General features: G+C 60.3%; 1 protein-coding gene across 1 annotated transcript in view; it reads right to left on the bottom strand.

Moving 5' to 3' along the window:
* Positions 1–12,633, bottom strand: part of EFNB2 (ephrin-B2) — a 49,998-nt gene that overhangs the window by 11,821 nt on the left and 25,544 nt on the right. The window contains exons 3-4 of the mRNA XM_004680276.1: positions 1,495–1,587; positions 771–890 (exon numbers count right to left, since the gene is read on the bottom strand). Of these exons, the coding sequence (XP_004680333.1) occupies positions 771–890; positions 1,495–1,587 (213 nt within the window). The remainder of the gene's footprint in view (positions 1–770; positions 891–1,494; positions 1,588–12,633) is intronic.

The following is a 12,633-nucleotide window of genomic DNA, read 5'->3' as shown; positions in this document are numbered from 1 at the left end:
CGTCAGCCCAGCTGCTCCGGTCGGTGGCCCTCAGGAGCTGGACAGCCCCTGCCTGCTCCCAGACAGGGCCTGCGGGCCGCTGGGAAGGGCCGGCCCGGCTCCTTGTGTTATTTGATTTGCACTAAAATACACCTGGGAGGCTGCAGAGACGGCCAACCCGGGGCTACGCACTTAGAAACTGCCCGCAACATTCTACGATCCGGTTATCGCTTTGTCACAAGCATCTGACATGTCCCGTCACTGGAAGTTAGAAATGAGGGCCCCTCCTGGAGGCCTGGGGGCGCAGACCCCACATAGACCACGTCCCCGCAGGCCCTCCGCGCCCCCCGAGCCACTCCGGGACTGCAGGGCCAGCCGGGCCCAGGTGCCAGGCAGCGCAGCCCGGCGGTGGACGGCTGTCTCTGCTGCGGCAGGCTCGGTCGGCCAGCGACCACCGCGTGGGTTATTGGACACTGAAGATGGAGGGCAAAGTGCAGTGGAAAACACCCGGGCAAAAGGGATCGTGCAACTTTGAAAATCTCATCCGAAGGGGTCCGTGCCCGCAGGGAAGGCGCAGAGCAGACCCGCCTGCACTGGGCATGGGGCGCCGGCGGCCTGGCCGTGGTGCTCAGACGCTGCGGCCGCTCCCGTGTGCTCACACTGAGTGGCTCTCACGTCCAAGAGCAGAGTGGCCCGATGTCGGGACCACAAGCCCGCCCCCGTTCTGCCCCCCACCCCCCACCCCCCCAATCGATAAGCAGAGCCGAAGCGCACAGGGCCCCGCGCCTTACCTGGATTTGGCTTGACAAAGGGGCTTGTGGTTGAACTTCTTCCATTTGTACCAGCTTCTAGCTCCGGGCGTCTGGTTGGGTCTTTATGCCTGGCTGACCCAGCCGAACTGGAGGTCGCATCTACACAAAAAAACCTGGGTTATTAGGGCACAGGAGGGCGGCTCTAGTTAGCAGCAGGAGACACCTCTCAAGGCTTGCATAGCAACGAGCCTGAGATGCCTGAGCAGAGGGCTGCGAGCTGGAGACCCGAGTGCTCCTTTCCACACAAAGCCATCATGCTAGTTCTCTCAGAGCTGCACAACGCGAGGCCACGAGTGGAAGCTACGGGACGCCTCCACGGCTTGGGCCCTGAGATGACAGTTCGACTCTAAGGAGAAGAAAGCTGCTTTCTGGACAGCAGGTCACCTGTCTGGGAAAAGCTCAATAAGCCAAGTCTTCTGTGGTCAAGATGCAGAAGTGAGCAAAACTGTCAAAACTTCATTCTCGTCTGGATATACTAATGGGAGCCAAAGAGGTGCTTTGCCTTTAATGAGGAGAAGAATACATACAAATAGGTCGCTACGTATGTGGCAACCCCTCCGCACACCCGGCTGGCCTGACTTAGTGGGGCCTGTGGCTAGTGAAGGCGCCAGGTGCGGAGCGAGCGAGCGAGTGAGCGTGAGACTGGAGCGGAGCGCGGCCGGGGCCCGCCCGCTGGCGGGCGGAATGAGGAGCAGGTCTTTACCTTGTCCAACTTTCATGAGGATCTTCATGGCTCTTGTCTGGCACACCCCTCCCTCCTGGTTATCCAGGCCCTCCAAAGACCCATTTGATGTAGCTGATTAAAAATAAAATGGACAAAACAAAAAAATAAAGAAAAATCAGGAACTCAACAAGCCAAGGTTACATGAACATGAAATGTCTGAAAACAACTGGGAAAATAATAACTCGGTCTTAGTCACACGTTTTCTGAAAGTATGGGATGCTGAACGTCAGAAATTAAAACAAAAAGAAAGAAAGAAAGATGGCCCCACCGGCCGCCGGAGCCCGCCTGCCTCGGCCTCGGCCACCCCGTCTTAGTCTCCGGGGTGGGGTGGGGTGGGGCGGGGCAGCGTCTTGCCCAGGGCCCCGGGCTGTTCCGGGTCGGGCTGCAGCGAGCAGCGCGGTCAGCACAGTCTCTGGGAGCGGGGCAATCACCACACAGCACCTGCTTCCTGTAATGCACATTTCCTGCTTCCAGAACAATCAGCCCGATGCGCCCTGTCTGTCAGGCATCCAAGTCCTGTAAACACTCCCACACCCCGATGATTCTTTCCCAGCATCATTTCTGCCCCAGCAGGGGAGGGGGGTGCAGGTCTCTGTTGGGGCTACCGAGGCGGGCCTGGCCCAGCCCCTCCCCAGACACCTGTGCGGGGAGCGTGTGGTCAGACAGAGGGGCGCCCGTGGGCCCGCACGGGGGCGGGGGAGGTGAGAGCCCGCTGGCTCTCAGCTTCCCCTCCCCACTGGAGGAGGAGGACAGAACATCTCGCCCTCTCCAGATCTCCCTGCAACAGCCTGCCCTCCTCTCCCTAAAACGGGGCATTGTTCTGCCTCTTCAGGACACCGAGTTCTCTGAATGGCTTGGTAACTAAAGCTGTAAAAGGATAGGTTCCCCGGTACTTCTTTGCAGAGGAGAAGGATTTAAATTGCAGGTCAAGTTCCAGAGAAGAAGAGGAGGGAGGCTTGACATTCTCATTCCTCTGAAGTTCAAGGCACAAGGAACAGAAACACCTCTCACACACATTTCCGCAGCGAGAGCCCTGTTTATCACGCCGGCCTCCTCACGCCGTCCTTACAGGGGGTCCGCAAAGGGGACGGGCTTCGGGCCTAAAGAAGTCCCAAGGGAAATCTGGGGCTGGGTGGCGCGTTTGCCCAGCGGCGGGTCGGCAAAAGCCGGGCGTCCGGGCCGGGCGGGCGCGGGGGCAGGCCTGAGTCCTGGGTCCCCCCACCTCCTTCCGCCGCCCACCTGAGTCGCCGGTGCTCCTCCCGGGCTCAGACCCCCAGTGCCGTCTCCCTCTTCGCTACTGCGCACACTGGACCCCTGGGAAACTGGGCAACAGTGGCCACAGTGTGTGTTTTGTTTTTCCTAAGTAAGAAGTAGACTGAATCTCTTGGAAGACTTTTGAGGAAGTATGTGGAAATTCACATGCCAGAAGCTTCACATGTTTTCTGTAAATCTTCAAGCCACCGTTCAGCCCACTTCTTCACCCTCCTCTGTCCCTTCTCCCTCCTCAATTCGACCCCACCGGGCTGCCTTTTGCATGTGGGGCCGTGGGCAGCCCTGTTTCTGGCTAAGCTCAGATCCAGCTCTATGGTTCTCACTTAATGGTTCAAGTTTTATCGTACGTTCTTTCTCAAAAGTTAGGATATGTTCTCATGGAGAAAAGAGGGAAAGCACGTCTTTATTTGCCTGGCCGTCGAAGTTTCGGTTTACTTAAAGCAGAATCTCAGTATTTTCCGATCCAGATACACACGAACGCACCAGGAGGCAGGCGCGTACCAGAGTCCAAGCTGAATCACCCACCCGCGCTCAAAGCTTGCCCTGCGCTGACAGATGACACACACACACACACACACACACACGCACACACACACACACACCTGAAGGGCACAGGCGGGCGGCGGGGGCTATAGATCTGTTTGGGTTTTTTTTAAAGATTTATTTATTTACGCCTACAGAGCCAGAGTACAGGCCAGGGGTGCAGGAGCAGTAAGAGGATTCAGTGAGAGGCTTCGCCAGAGGCAGAGCGGGGAGCAGAACAGGCAGATGGACAAAGTCCACTGCTGAGGGGAGCAGCGGGCGGGTCAGGAGAGGTCTGCCGCGCCATGTGGGTCACCTGTGGGGCGGGGAGCGAACTCCTCATGCTTCTCAGTGCTGCGCTTTAACCCGCTGCGCCCCCAGGGAGGGCCTGTAGACCTGTTTGTTTTAATTCTGAGAGAAGAAAAAGGGTCAAAGATTCACATCACAAGAAAACCTATCAAAGTGGAGTTCCTGGAAGGGGAAGAGGAGGCTGGGTGGAAAGTGTCAGGCAGAGCAGAGTCTGAAGCTGTGTCTGTGCAAAGCCTCACCAGGACGCTCCACCCCAGCCCATGCCTGGAGGGGGGGGGTGTCTCAGACGCTCGGGCAAGCTCTGCTTCCATCTGGAGGTCTATGCCTTTTCTGAACATCAGAGCCGTAGGCAGGGCCGGCCCCCAGGTGCACCAACACCTGTCCAATGCAAGCTCTAAAGGAGCTCACATAAACCACCCCTGGAGTTTACCAGCTGCAGACTCTCCACGCCCAGGCAAGCTGTGTAGAGAGCATGAGGCTGCTTTGCATCTTCAGCAGCGGACACTTTTTATTCCTGGGGTGGGGTGGGTGGGAGGGAGCGGCCATCAAAGCCCTGGAGTGGCGGGGAACAAGCCAGTCTTGCAGCCTCAGGCCTGCTGGTTTGGGGGAAGTGGAAGGTGGCGGGCCCAGGCCAAACTTTAAAATGGAGGTAGGGGGGTCCCCTGTGGGGGGGGGGGTTGCCCAAGTAAGCAGATCTCAGCTGTCACAGGGAACCCCATGTCAAGATGTTGGCACCACTGAAACTTCAGAGGGTAAACTCTAGAGCCAATGTAATACACAACAATGCCACGTGACTTGAAAACTAACTTGGGCAGATTCGGATTCCTGGGACGCTCCTGCCCCCACTTTGAGCCATGGCACCGCTAAGGTGTCCAGTGCCAGACCAGGCCTCATTGTGGGCAGTGAACCCAGAAATTCAACCAGAAGATTAATATTCTAATTTCGACCACCACAGCCAGCTCCCAGGAAGCTCTTAAAGGCTCAGCTGCTGACTTTGAAAACCAAGAAGGCATTCTAATGCTAGAGAATAAAATCTATTTTCCTTTCTGGAGACAGCTTTGCAGTTATTTTTATTGCTGATTTGAATATATTGGGAATTTTTAACTCGAGAAAGAGCAGAAATAAATCATCTCCTTAAATTTAGGTGTCCTTTGTATCACCCTCCTTCCAGGCCAGTCCAGCGCCTTCCCCACCACAGATTATCAGGTGTACATAACTGCACGTAATCTTTTGAAGACCAAATTGAAAAAAAAAAAAATAGCATTGCCACACCTAAGCATCTGGTACCTGGACATTTTCTGCATAGCCCACGGGGGAATAGACCTTATAAAGTTAAAAAGACTGGGGGAATTTCTTTACTGGTTAGAACACCGGCGTGATACATGGACACTGATAGCCTCCTTTTCAAAGCTTCCCGGCCAGGGGCCTAGCTGCCGCAGGAGCAGACTGAAATCACCACCTGGTGGACACCTGGGCCCACGGCCTCTCGGTCCCCAGCAGACAGCTGGGGTCACCTGCGTGTGGGCACCCCCCGTCGTCAGTCCGCCTCGCTGGGAGCAGTGCCCTGCACTTCACGGGGGACTTCACAGAAAAAGGCCAAGTGGAGAGCCAGTTTCCGGCTGTGCTTTTTAGGGGATAAAAAATGCCATGGAGAGGAGGGGCTCCCGCATCTTGACACACTTTCACTGGATCATTTCTGCCTCGCACCCTGGGAGGTGAAGATGTGCTCATCAGAATGACCCCCCAGGTGGATCTGGGTACCCCCGGGCCCCACTCAGAGCGAGATTAGCTTAGACGGAGGCAGCCCAGACACTCCCACGTGGTAACACCACCGCTAGGAGGGACGTTAGGGCAGGACAGGGAAGATGACCAGGCCACAGCAAGCGGCCTTAAATGGGGGCTTCTGGTACAGAGGTGGGGTGGGGTGGGGGCCCCCTGCAGCAGAGGTCCGGGAGAGCCCCGGCCAGCGAGAGAGCGAGAGCCTCACGCAGACACAGCCGATGTGCCACCGGCTTTCTCATTCGAACTCGAAACAAGCAGCGTTTTGTGAAAATTCTTCCCCGTTCCCACCTCTCCACACTGTTCTTTCCACCGTGGATGTGACGGCCTCTCCGTGATCTCTCGGCCCGGCTCTCAACAAGTCAGTCTCCACAGACTCAACAGAGGCTGTGGAAGAATCCAGAGGGTCAAGGAACTGGAAGACCCACGATCGCGTGCACACGTGGACCGTGAACCCACACCACGCAGATCAGGCGCACACATTCGCCGCTGCTCCGGCCTCCGGGAGGCCACCCTGAGTGTCCAGGAGTAGAGGCAGATCCGGCTAGCGGAAAGCCACGGAGACCGGGAACACCGCAGGTGCTTCTTGCGGACGCACCGGAGGTGCCGAGCCGGCGAGGGCCATCGAATGCGCTCGCACGCCGAAGCGAAACAGGGGCGAAGCAAAACTCGCCGGAGGTCGGCACGGGCTGTCACCATTGTCTTTTCCAATACTAACTAAGGAGAAAGACCCTGTGCATGAGAGCGCACAGGTACGCCTTCTCCTTCAGTGAACACAAATGCTGGCAGCAGAAACATTCGCCTGGCATCAGAAGGCCAAAAAGAAGAAAAATCCGCCGCTCCTAATTTCTTCTCTTTAGGGTGCTTTTCTCAGTGGGCTCGCTGCGAAGAAGACGGACACGGACCTTCCTGTTCTTGCCTGGCATCGGTCAGCTGCAGCTCCGCGTGACTTCAAGCCAACGGGCACCCCCCACGCCTGGTCTCGGTACAGCCTCACCAGCGCCTCCTGCACTGGCCTCCGCGAGAAGACAGAAACACAAAGGCGATGGCTCCCGAAGGAGGACACCTCCGCGAGTGGCTTCTCCTTCCTTTTAGTCTCACGCTGCCGGCAGGGCACTGGACAGGATGAGCCTCGTCGCCGCGTGGGGCAGGACGCCGGCGACTGTCCGGTTCTGAGCAAGGCCGAGTGTCCAGCAAGAAACACGGCTCAGGCCGGGCAGCGAGAGTCACTCGGAGAAGTCCAGGGCCGTGGCCGTGGCGGAGGCCTGCACGGCTCTGCTGGGGGTGTGGTACGGTCCCCTACATCGGCAGAGGGGCGAAGCTCTGGGTGAACCCCAGCCCACATACCACCGTGCTGGAAGCCAACGTTACGTCAGCTACAAACCCACGAAGGCAGAGGCCCCTGGCTGCGTCTTAAATGTTGCGAGCAGTAAATCCCGCAGTCGGGGTCTCTGGCTCAGCCTCCGTTTCTCCGCACAACCCAAATTAACGTGTTTTTCGGTGCGACAATGATTTCAGAAAAACGAACTCGAAGCGGCGTCACCGTGGAGACCTTCCCTCCTGCGGGTGGCGCTGCAGCCTGAGGAGAGGTCCCAGGCGTGGCATGTGAGCGGACGTCCCGGACCGGACGGCGTCACTGCAGTCCCTCGCGCCACACGCCCGTCACGCGCGGAGACTCGTCTGGGGCCAGCCCGGAAATAAGAGTTTCCAGGAAGAAGTGCAACGCTCTCGAGGCCGGGCAGCCGCTGCCGGTGTCATGGCTTCCCTGCCGCCCGCTAGTCCTCTCTCCGAGGAGCGGGCAGGACGCTCTGTAGAGCCGAGTCTGACGTGTCAGCAGAGCGCTGAGGTTACCTCGCACGAGGCCGCGGGAGGCCGACCCACTGCAGGAGGTGGCCCCAGGGAGCGAGGGAGAGCCGGACCTCGGCGCTGCTCCTGGAGCCCAGGCACACCCGTGACTCAGGCCCGGAGGCGGACACCGGCCAGGTAGCGCCCGAGACGCCAAGGGCCTGTTACCGCTGACAGACACCCGCAAGTGGCTGGTTCAACTGAACCGGAGCAAAAATGCCAGGTGGGGAGCGGTGCTGAGGTGCAGGGGGTAAGTGCACGGCGGGGTACCCCGTCCATGGAGCCCTTCGGCTCTACCCAGGCATGCACGACACCATGCTGGAAGTAAGTTGCAGTGAGAGCAGCTGTTGAGAGGTTTACTCTTTTCCTCCCCAAAATAGTGCGTCCAACACCTTGGTGTCTTGATTTTTCATGAGTTCTGTTGAGGGACAGCATGCCGATCAACGCCTTAGATTTAGTGCTAGAAGTTATGGTGATTTATGCAGGTGAACCTCTCATTAGATGAAAAGATTTCAGTCCTATTTCATAAAGATGCTTTCATCTGCTTTCAGGGAGTTTGTCTCACTGCTGGGATGATTCACGCAGGGAAGCGCCGGGAACCTGCTCGGCGAGGTAGAAGGATAAACGCCCTTTCCACACGACAGGAGGCCCTGAACCCGGCCAAGCCCACAGGAGTTCCAAGCGTGTCTCAGGGCGCCACTCGACAGGGAAGGCCCGAGCACGATCCAGGCGGTCGAAAAACACAGTTCTCTATGGCTGTACTGCCTTCAGAAGCATTCCGATTTTAACAAGGAGACTTCCTGGTCCAAGCGTGGCCACCGCTGAAGACCAGCCTGCGCCACGAAGACACATGGGCTAGCCTGAATGGCTCCTAGCACCTGCCCGTGGTCTGCCCCACTTCTTAGTCTTCCTGACTGCGGTATCTTAGTGGAGATGCGGGAATGGCCCAGACAGCAAAGGTTGGCAGGGAAAGCTTCACAGGCAGCCTTCATGCTGGGGGCAGGGGGAGGCTCAGGCCTCTGGCTGGCGCGGGCGATGGCAGCAGGGACCCAGCCGAGCAGTGTCCGGCTCCGGGGGGCATCCTAGTCCGTGTTAATAGTTGCTGAGAGCGGGGCGGATGGCTGTGGAGGAGACAGGGCCGCCGCGCCCTGCAGACGGTGTGCAGGACAGGGCTGTCTGCTGTGACCACCCACAGCCAGCGCCCCCGCCGAGGGCCTGTCCGCATCTGCCCCAGAACGTGTTGGCGCGCTGTGATTGCCGGGCAACTTTCCACGGGTTTGCGCCAGTAACAGTTTCCTTCACCTCCTGGTTTGACTGCACACAGGCAGCGGGGCCCCTCGGGTGCAGCGAGCCAATGCCCAGGCGAGGCCCACTTCGGCAAGGCACAGCCAGGCACCTCGGGCCGAGCCTAATGGGCCGCCACCTCCAGTGAGCCCGTCATTAACAGTGGCCTGTGCCAGTCCGCCTGTCTGTCCGTCCCTGCGGGCCCTGGCCAAAGGAAGGCTGAGCTGCCCCCATCTGCCCAGGTGAGGAGCTCTTCTGTCCGACGATTCCCCGCGCTGCAGCTCTCTGCCCGGAGTCCTCTCCTGCAGATTCCTCTGCCCTGACTTCGTCCCATCTTGGATGTGAGGTCTGGAGCCACTCTCTTTCCAGGGTGTCCTTGGGAGTCGGGGCCAGCTCTGTCCAGCTGACGCAAGCTCAGTGTCCCTGGGGAGGGTGCGCACGGAAGGGACAGGGCCCCACTGCACAAGCCCTCTAGCCTGGGACCAACCTGCCCCCAGAGAGGGCGCGATCAGACCCCAGCTCCGGGCCTCAGCACAGTGCCCGGGGATGCTGAGGTCTTACTGCCAGTGTGCCCAGGGCCAGCCGCAGCCTCTCACACACTCTGCAAGTCCTTCCACACAGGCAGAGAGGGCTGACAGCTGGCTGCCCAGAAACTGGGTGGTGGTGCGAGGTCACCCTCCCCAGGCTGGTATCAGACCAGGCGGCTTTCCCGAGTTTACCCTGGCGGACTGCAAGCACAGCGCTTCCTTTGTCCAGGAGAAGCCTGGCACCGGGAAATGGCCAGTGGGGACAGGGCCCAGCCCCCCCAACCCTCTGGCCAGCAAGCCGAGACAACACCAGCAACAAAAAGATACATAAATGCAGGTTTCTTGCAGAGGGAAGCCAAGGACAAAAGAACTTTTGTAACACTCAAAGAAGACAAGGAGGGAAGATCTTGTAATTAAGTTAGGCGGTATTATTGAAGCTTGTAAAGTCTCTGGAGTTTCATTTTATGGATGGTTTTCAAATAGATGATACTTGACAAGCCCATCTCCCAGCCCCTGCGCTCACAGGAAAGAAGCTGGCCTCAAGCTTCCTCCCCAGGGGACCCCGACTGCAGATGGGGCCAGGCAGGCCGCCCCGCTCGCCAGACGAGCCCCCCGCCCCCCACAGCTCTCAGCCAGGCCCTGTCCCTGTCCCCAGTTCACTGATGGAGACGCTGAGGCGGACACCAGCTCAGCGACCAGGGGGCAAGCTGGACCCCGGGTCTGTCGGACCCCAAGGCCTCCGGGGTGCGGTGTATCCCCCAGATGCCAGAGAGCCCAAGGAACATTCTGCAGTGAAAGAGCCCACACGAAAGTGTCTTACCCCTTCAGTTCTGCAGCTACATGCCAGGAATCAGGAAGGAACCCTCGCCCAGAAAGCTGGGAGTGGGGGGGTGCGCCCGCTGCGGGGAGCGTGGGAGCCAGGAACAAGCCTCTTCCAGGCCACACACCCCAAGAGGCGCTGGGTGGGAAGGCCATGGCGGGGCAGGGGACGCAGATGGCCTGCTGGGGCGAGAGGACGGGTCTCGGGGAGCACTACTGCCCCCCCCCCAGAAAGCAGAAGCCAAAGCAGAAAGGAAAGGAAAGCAGGGAGCGTAAGCCAACGGAGGCGCAAGCACGCACGCACACACACGTGAGCGCGCACACACACGTGAGCGCGCACGCACACACACGTGAGCGCGCACGCCCCACCCAGAACACCGGCGTGGAGCTGCCCGCCCGAGCCGGGTCTCCGAGCAGCGAGCCGGGCCCTGCCGCGTGCAGCATCCCGTGCGTGGTGCCGAGTGCAGTCTACGCCTGAACCAACAGCGAGGCGGGCGCTGCCGCCTCCCAACTGCCCAGGCTCCCGCAGAAACAAGCCAAGGAGCCGCGGCGGTGCAGCCGGCCGGCAGCGTCTGTGCGGGGCAGGAGGCCGCCCTGCTGGCCAGCGCGTCGCCCAGGGGCGCGGGGCAGGAGGGGCCCACGCTGCCGCCACGGCGCGTCCGGCCGCCGCCACACAGGATGGCTTCTGGACTTCTCTGCAAGTCCACGTCTTGGCCTCCCGTGAGAGGGGTCCGGGCCCCAGGGGGCCCCTGGGGCCTGTGCCGGGCCTGAGGGTGCTCTGCCGGGGCCTGGCCGGCCCGGGTGACCCCGGGGCCCAGGGGACGTTTCCCTCGTCTCTGACTCGGGGAGGTTGGGCGGCGTGACAGCACCCCTGAGGGGCCGCTCTGCAGGGCCGGAGCTGTGACAGGTCGGCCTGCAGCACCCTTCCCTGTGCCTCCAAGGGGACATCGCAGGTCAGGCGCCACGTCCGCACGAGCCGAGAGACAGCTGGAGACGCTGCCGGACGCTGGGTGGGGGGTTTCGCCAAGACAGAGCCCCTGGAAAAGCTGCAGCTGGGAACAGGTCTCTTCCAGGCTTCGGAAAAGTCAGACACAATCAAAGCAGCCCTGGGCGACAGGAAAGGCCTCACTGTGGCCTCCAGGCCGTTAGGACTCTTCAGGGAGCGGAGGGCGGGCCGAGGTCCCAACACCTCCATCTTTGGATCACTTAACAGAAGAGATTTTATTATGCAAATTAGGCCTCAGGCTAATTACTGGAATAGGTCACTTGAAAAAGTCAATTCCAGACATTAAGAAAGCCCATATATATCATCCTGCCACATGTCAAAACAAATAATCATCTACGAGCAGAATTAATGAGGATGCGTATCATTCTGCCATGTCATTTCCTAAGGGACTTTAATGGCGACTCCATGGGACATAAACAGCATTCCCAATGAAGCATTAATACTTCTCAGCCGCAAGTGTGTCATTGGAAATCTGGTGACATTTACAAATCGAGCATTTTCGAAGACTCGCTGGCGGCTCCTGTCCGTCCCAGAGGCGCAGGGGCGCCCACCGAGCCCGCTGGCAGGGTGCCGGGCACAGGCGGTCTGGAGCTGGCCCTGCGCCGAGGGCCAGAGCCGCAGCCGACCTGCGTCCTGAGCCGGGGCGGAAGGTCCAGGGCCTCGGTGGATGCTGGCGGAGCCGGGGCTGCGGGACTGGAACCGGGCCCTGGTGACCCCGAGCCCCTGCAACGCTGTCCGTCGGGGGTCGCCCGCCCCAGCTCAGCCCCGCTCTGGGCCACTGCCCCGGGGAGCCAGGCGCCTCCCAGCGGCCCGGGCCGGGTGCCCGTGAGCGCCCTCCTGGCCCCGAGGTGCCCGCTGGGCGGTGCACCCCACACATGCAGTGCGACCGCGGCCACTGGGAGGCCGTCGCCGTCGCTGACCCGGGCGGGCAGGCGTCTGTCCCGTGTCCGAGCAGGTGTGCCAGCCCGCGCCCTCCAGCCCTGCGGGTGTGGGAGCGCGTGCGTGGGGCAGGCGGTGGGGCTCAGCGGGGAGCAGAGACTACAGGTGCTTGTCCTCGCCGAGGGCTCCTGAAGAGGCCAAGCAAAGGCAGTGTGGACCTCCTAAACTATTTCAACATGTGTTCACCTCCCGTTCCCTTTCCGGGGCAACCCGCCTGTCAGCCGGCGCTGCTCTGGGCGGGTGAGGAATCAGCTTTTGCCCCTTCCCACCCCTGGAGTGTCTCCCGGCCTGCGAGGCGCTGGGGGTCTCAGCCTGCTGCCGGTGCCCTGGCCCGGCCCAACGTCTCTCCCTGCAGAGGTGACCCAGCTCTCCCATGGCCCCTCTGAGGGCAGCGCCCCCCCGCCTCCCCCGGAAGCCCTCCATGCCGTTTCCAGGAGCCTCTGCCTCCAGGCTCCTGTGCTCTGTCACCACCAGCCCAGCAAATCACCTGGAGCCGGCCGGCCGGCGGCTGAGTGCTGCTGACCCCAACAAGACACTACCTTACAGCAGGGAAGCAAGAGGTCAGCTACGGGCAGCTGCTGTCACAGCCATGGGCTCAGCTGGGCTTTGAAACACGAATGATAAAATGTAGTCATCTGGTGCTCACTGCTTTAAGCAAAAAGATGCAAATGCATCATGGATTTACTTGCCTCCCCGCAGAAGATGCAAGCCTAAGCCACGCCACGGCCGGCCGGCGCACGCAGAGGCAAGTCCCAGCATCCTGCTGGATTCAGCCGGGGCAGGGGAGGGCTCCTGGGCCAGGACTGACCGCGGCAG

This window comes from Condylura cristata, unplaced genomic scaffold (genome assembly GCF_000260355.1).
Source record: "Condylura cristata isolate star-nosed mole 26May11 unplaced genomic scaffold, ConCri1.0 scaffold00010, whole genome shotgun sequence".
NCBI classification, from domain to species: domain Eukaryota; kingdom Metazoa; phylum Chordata; class Mammalia; order Eulipotyphla; family Talpidae; genus Condylura; species Condylura cristata.
Note: the sequence above shows the minus strand (reverse complement) of the source record. Positions and strands in the feature narration are given on the sequence as shown.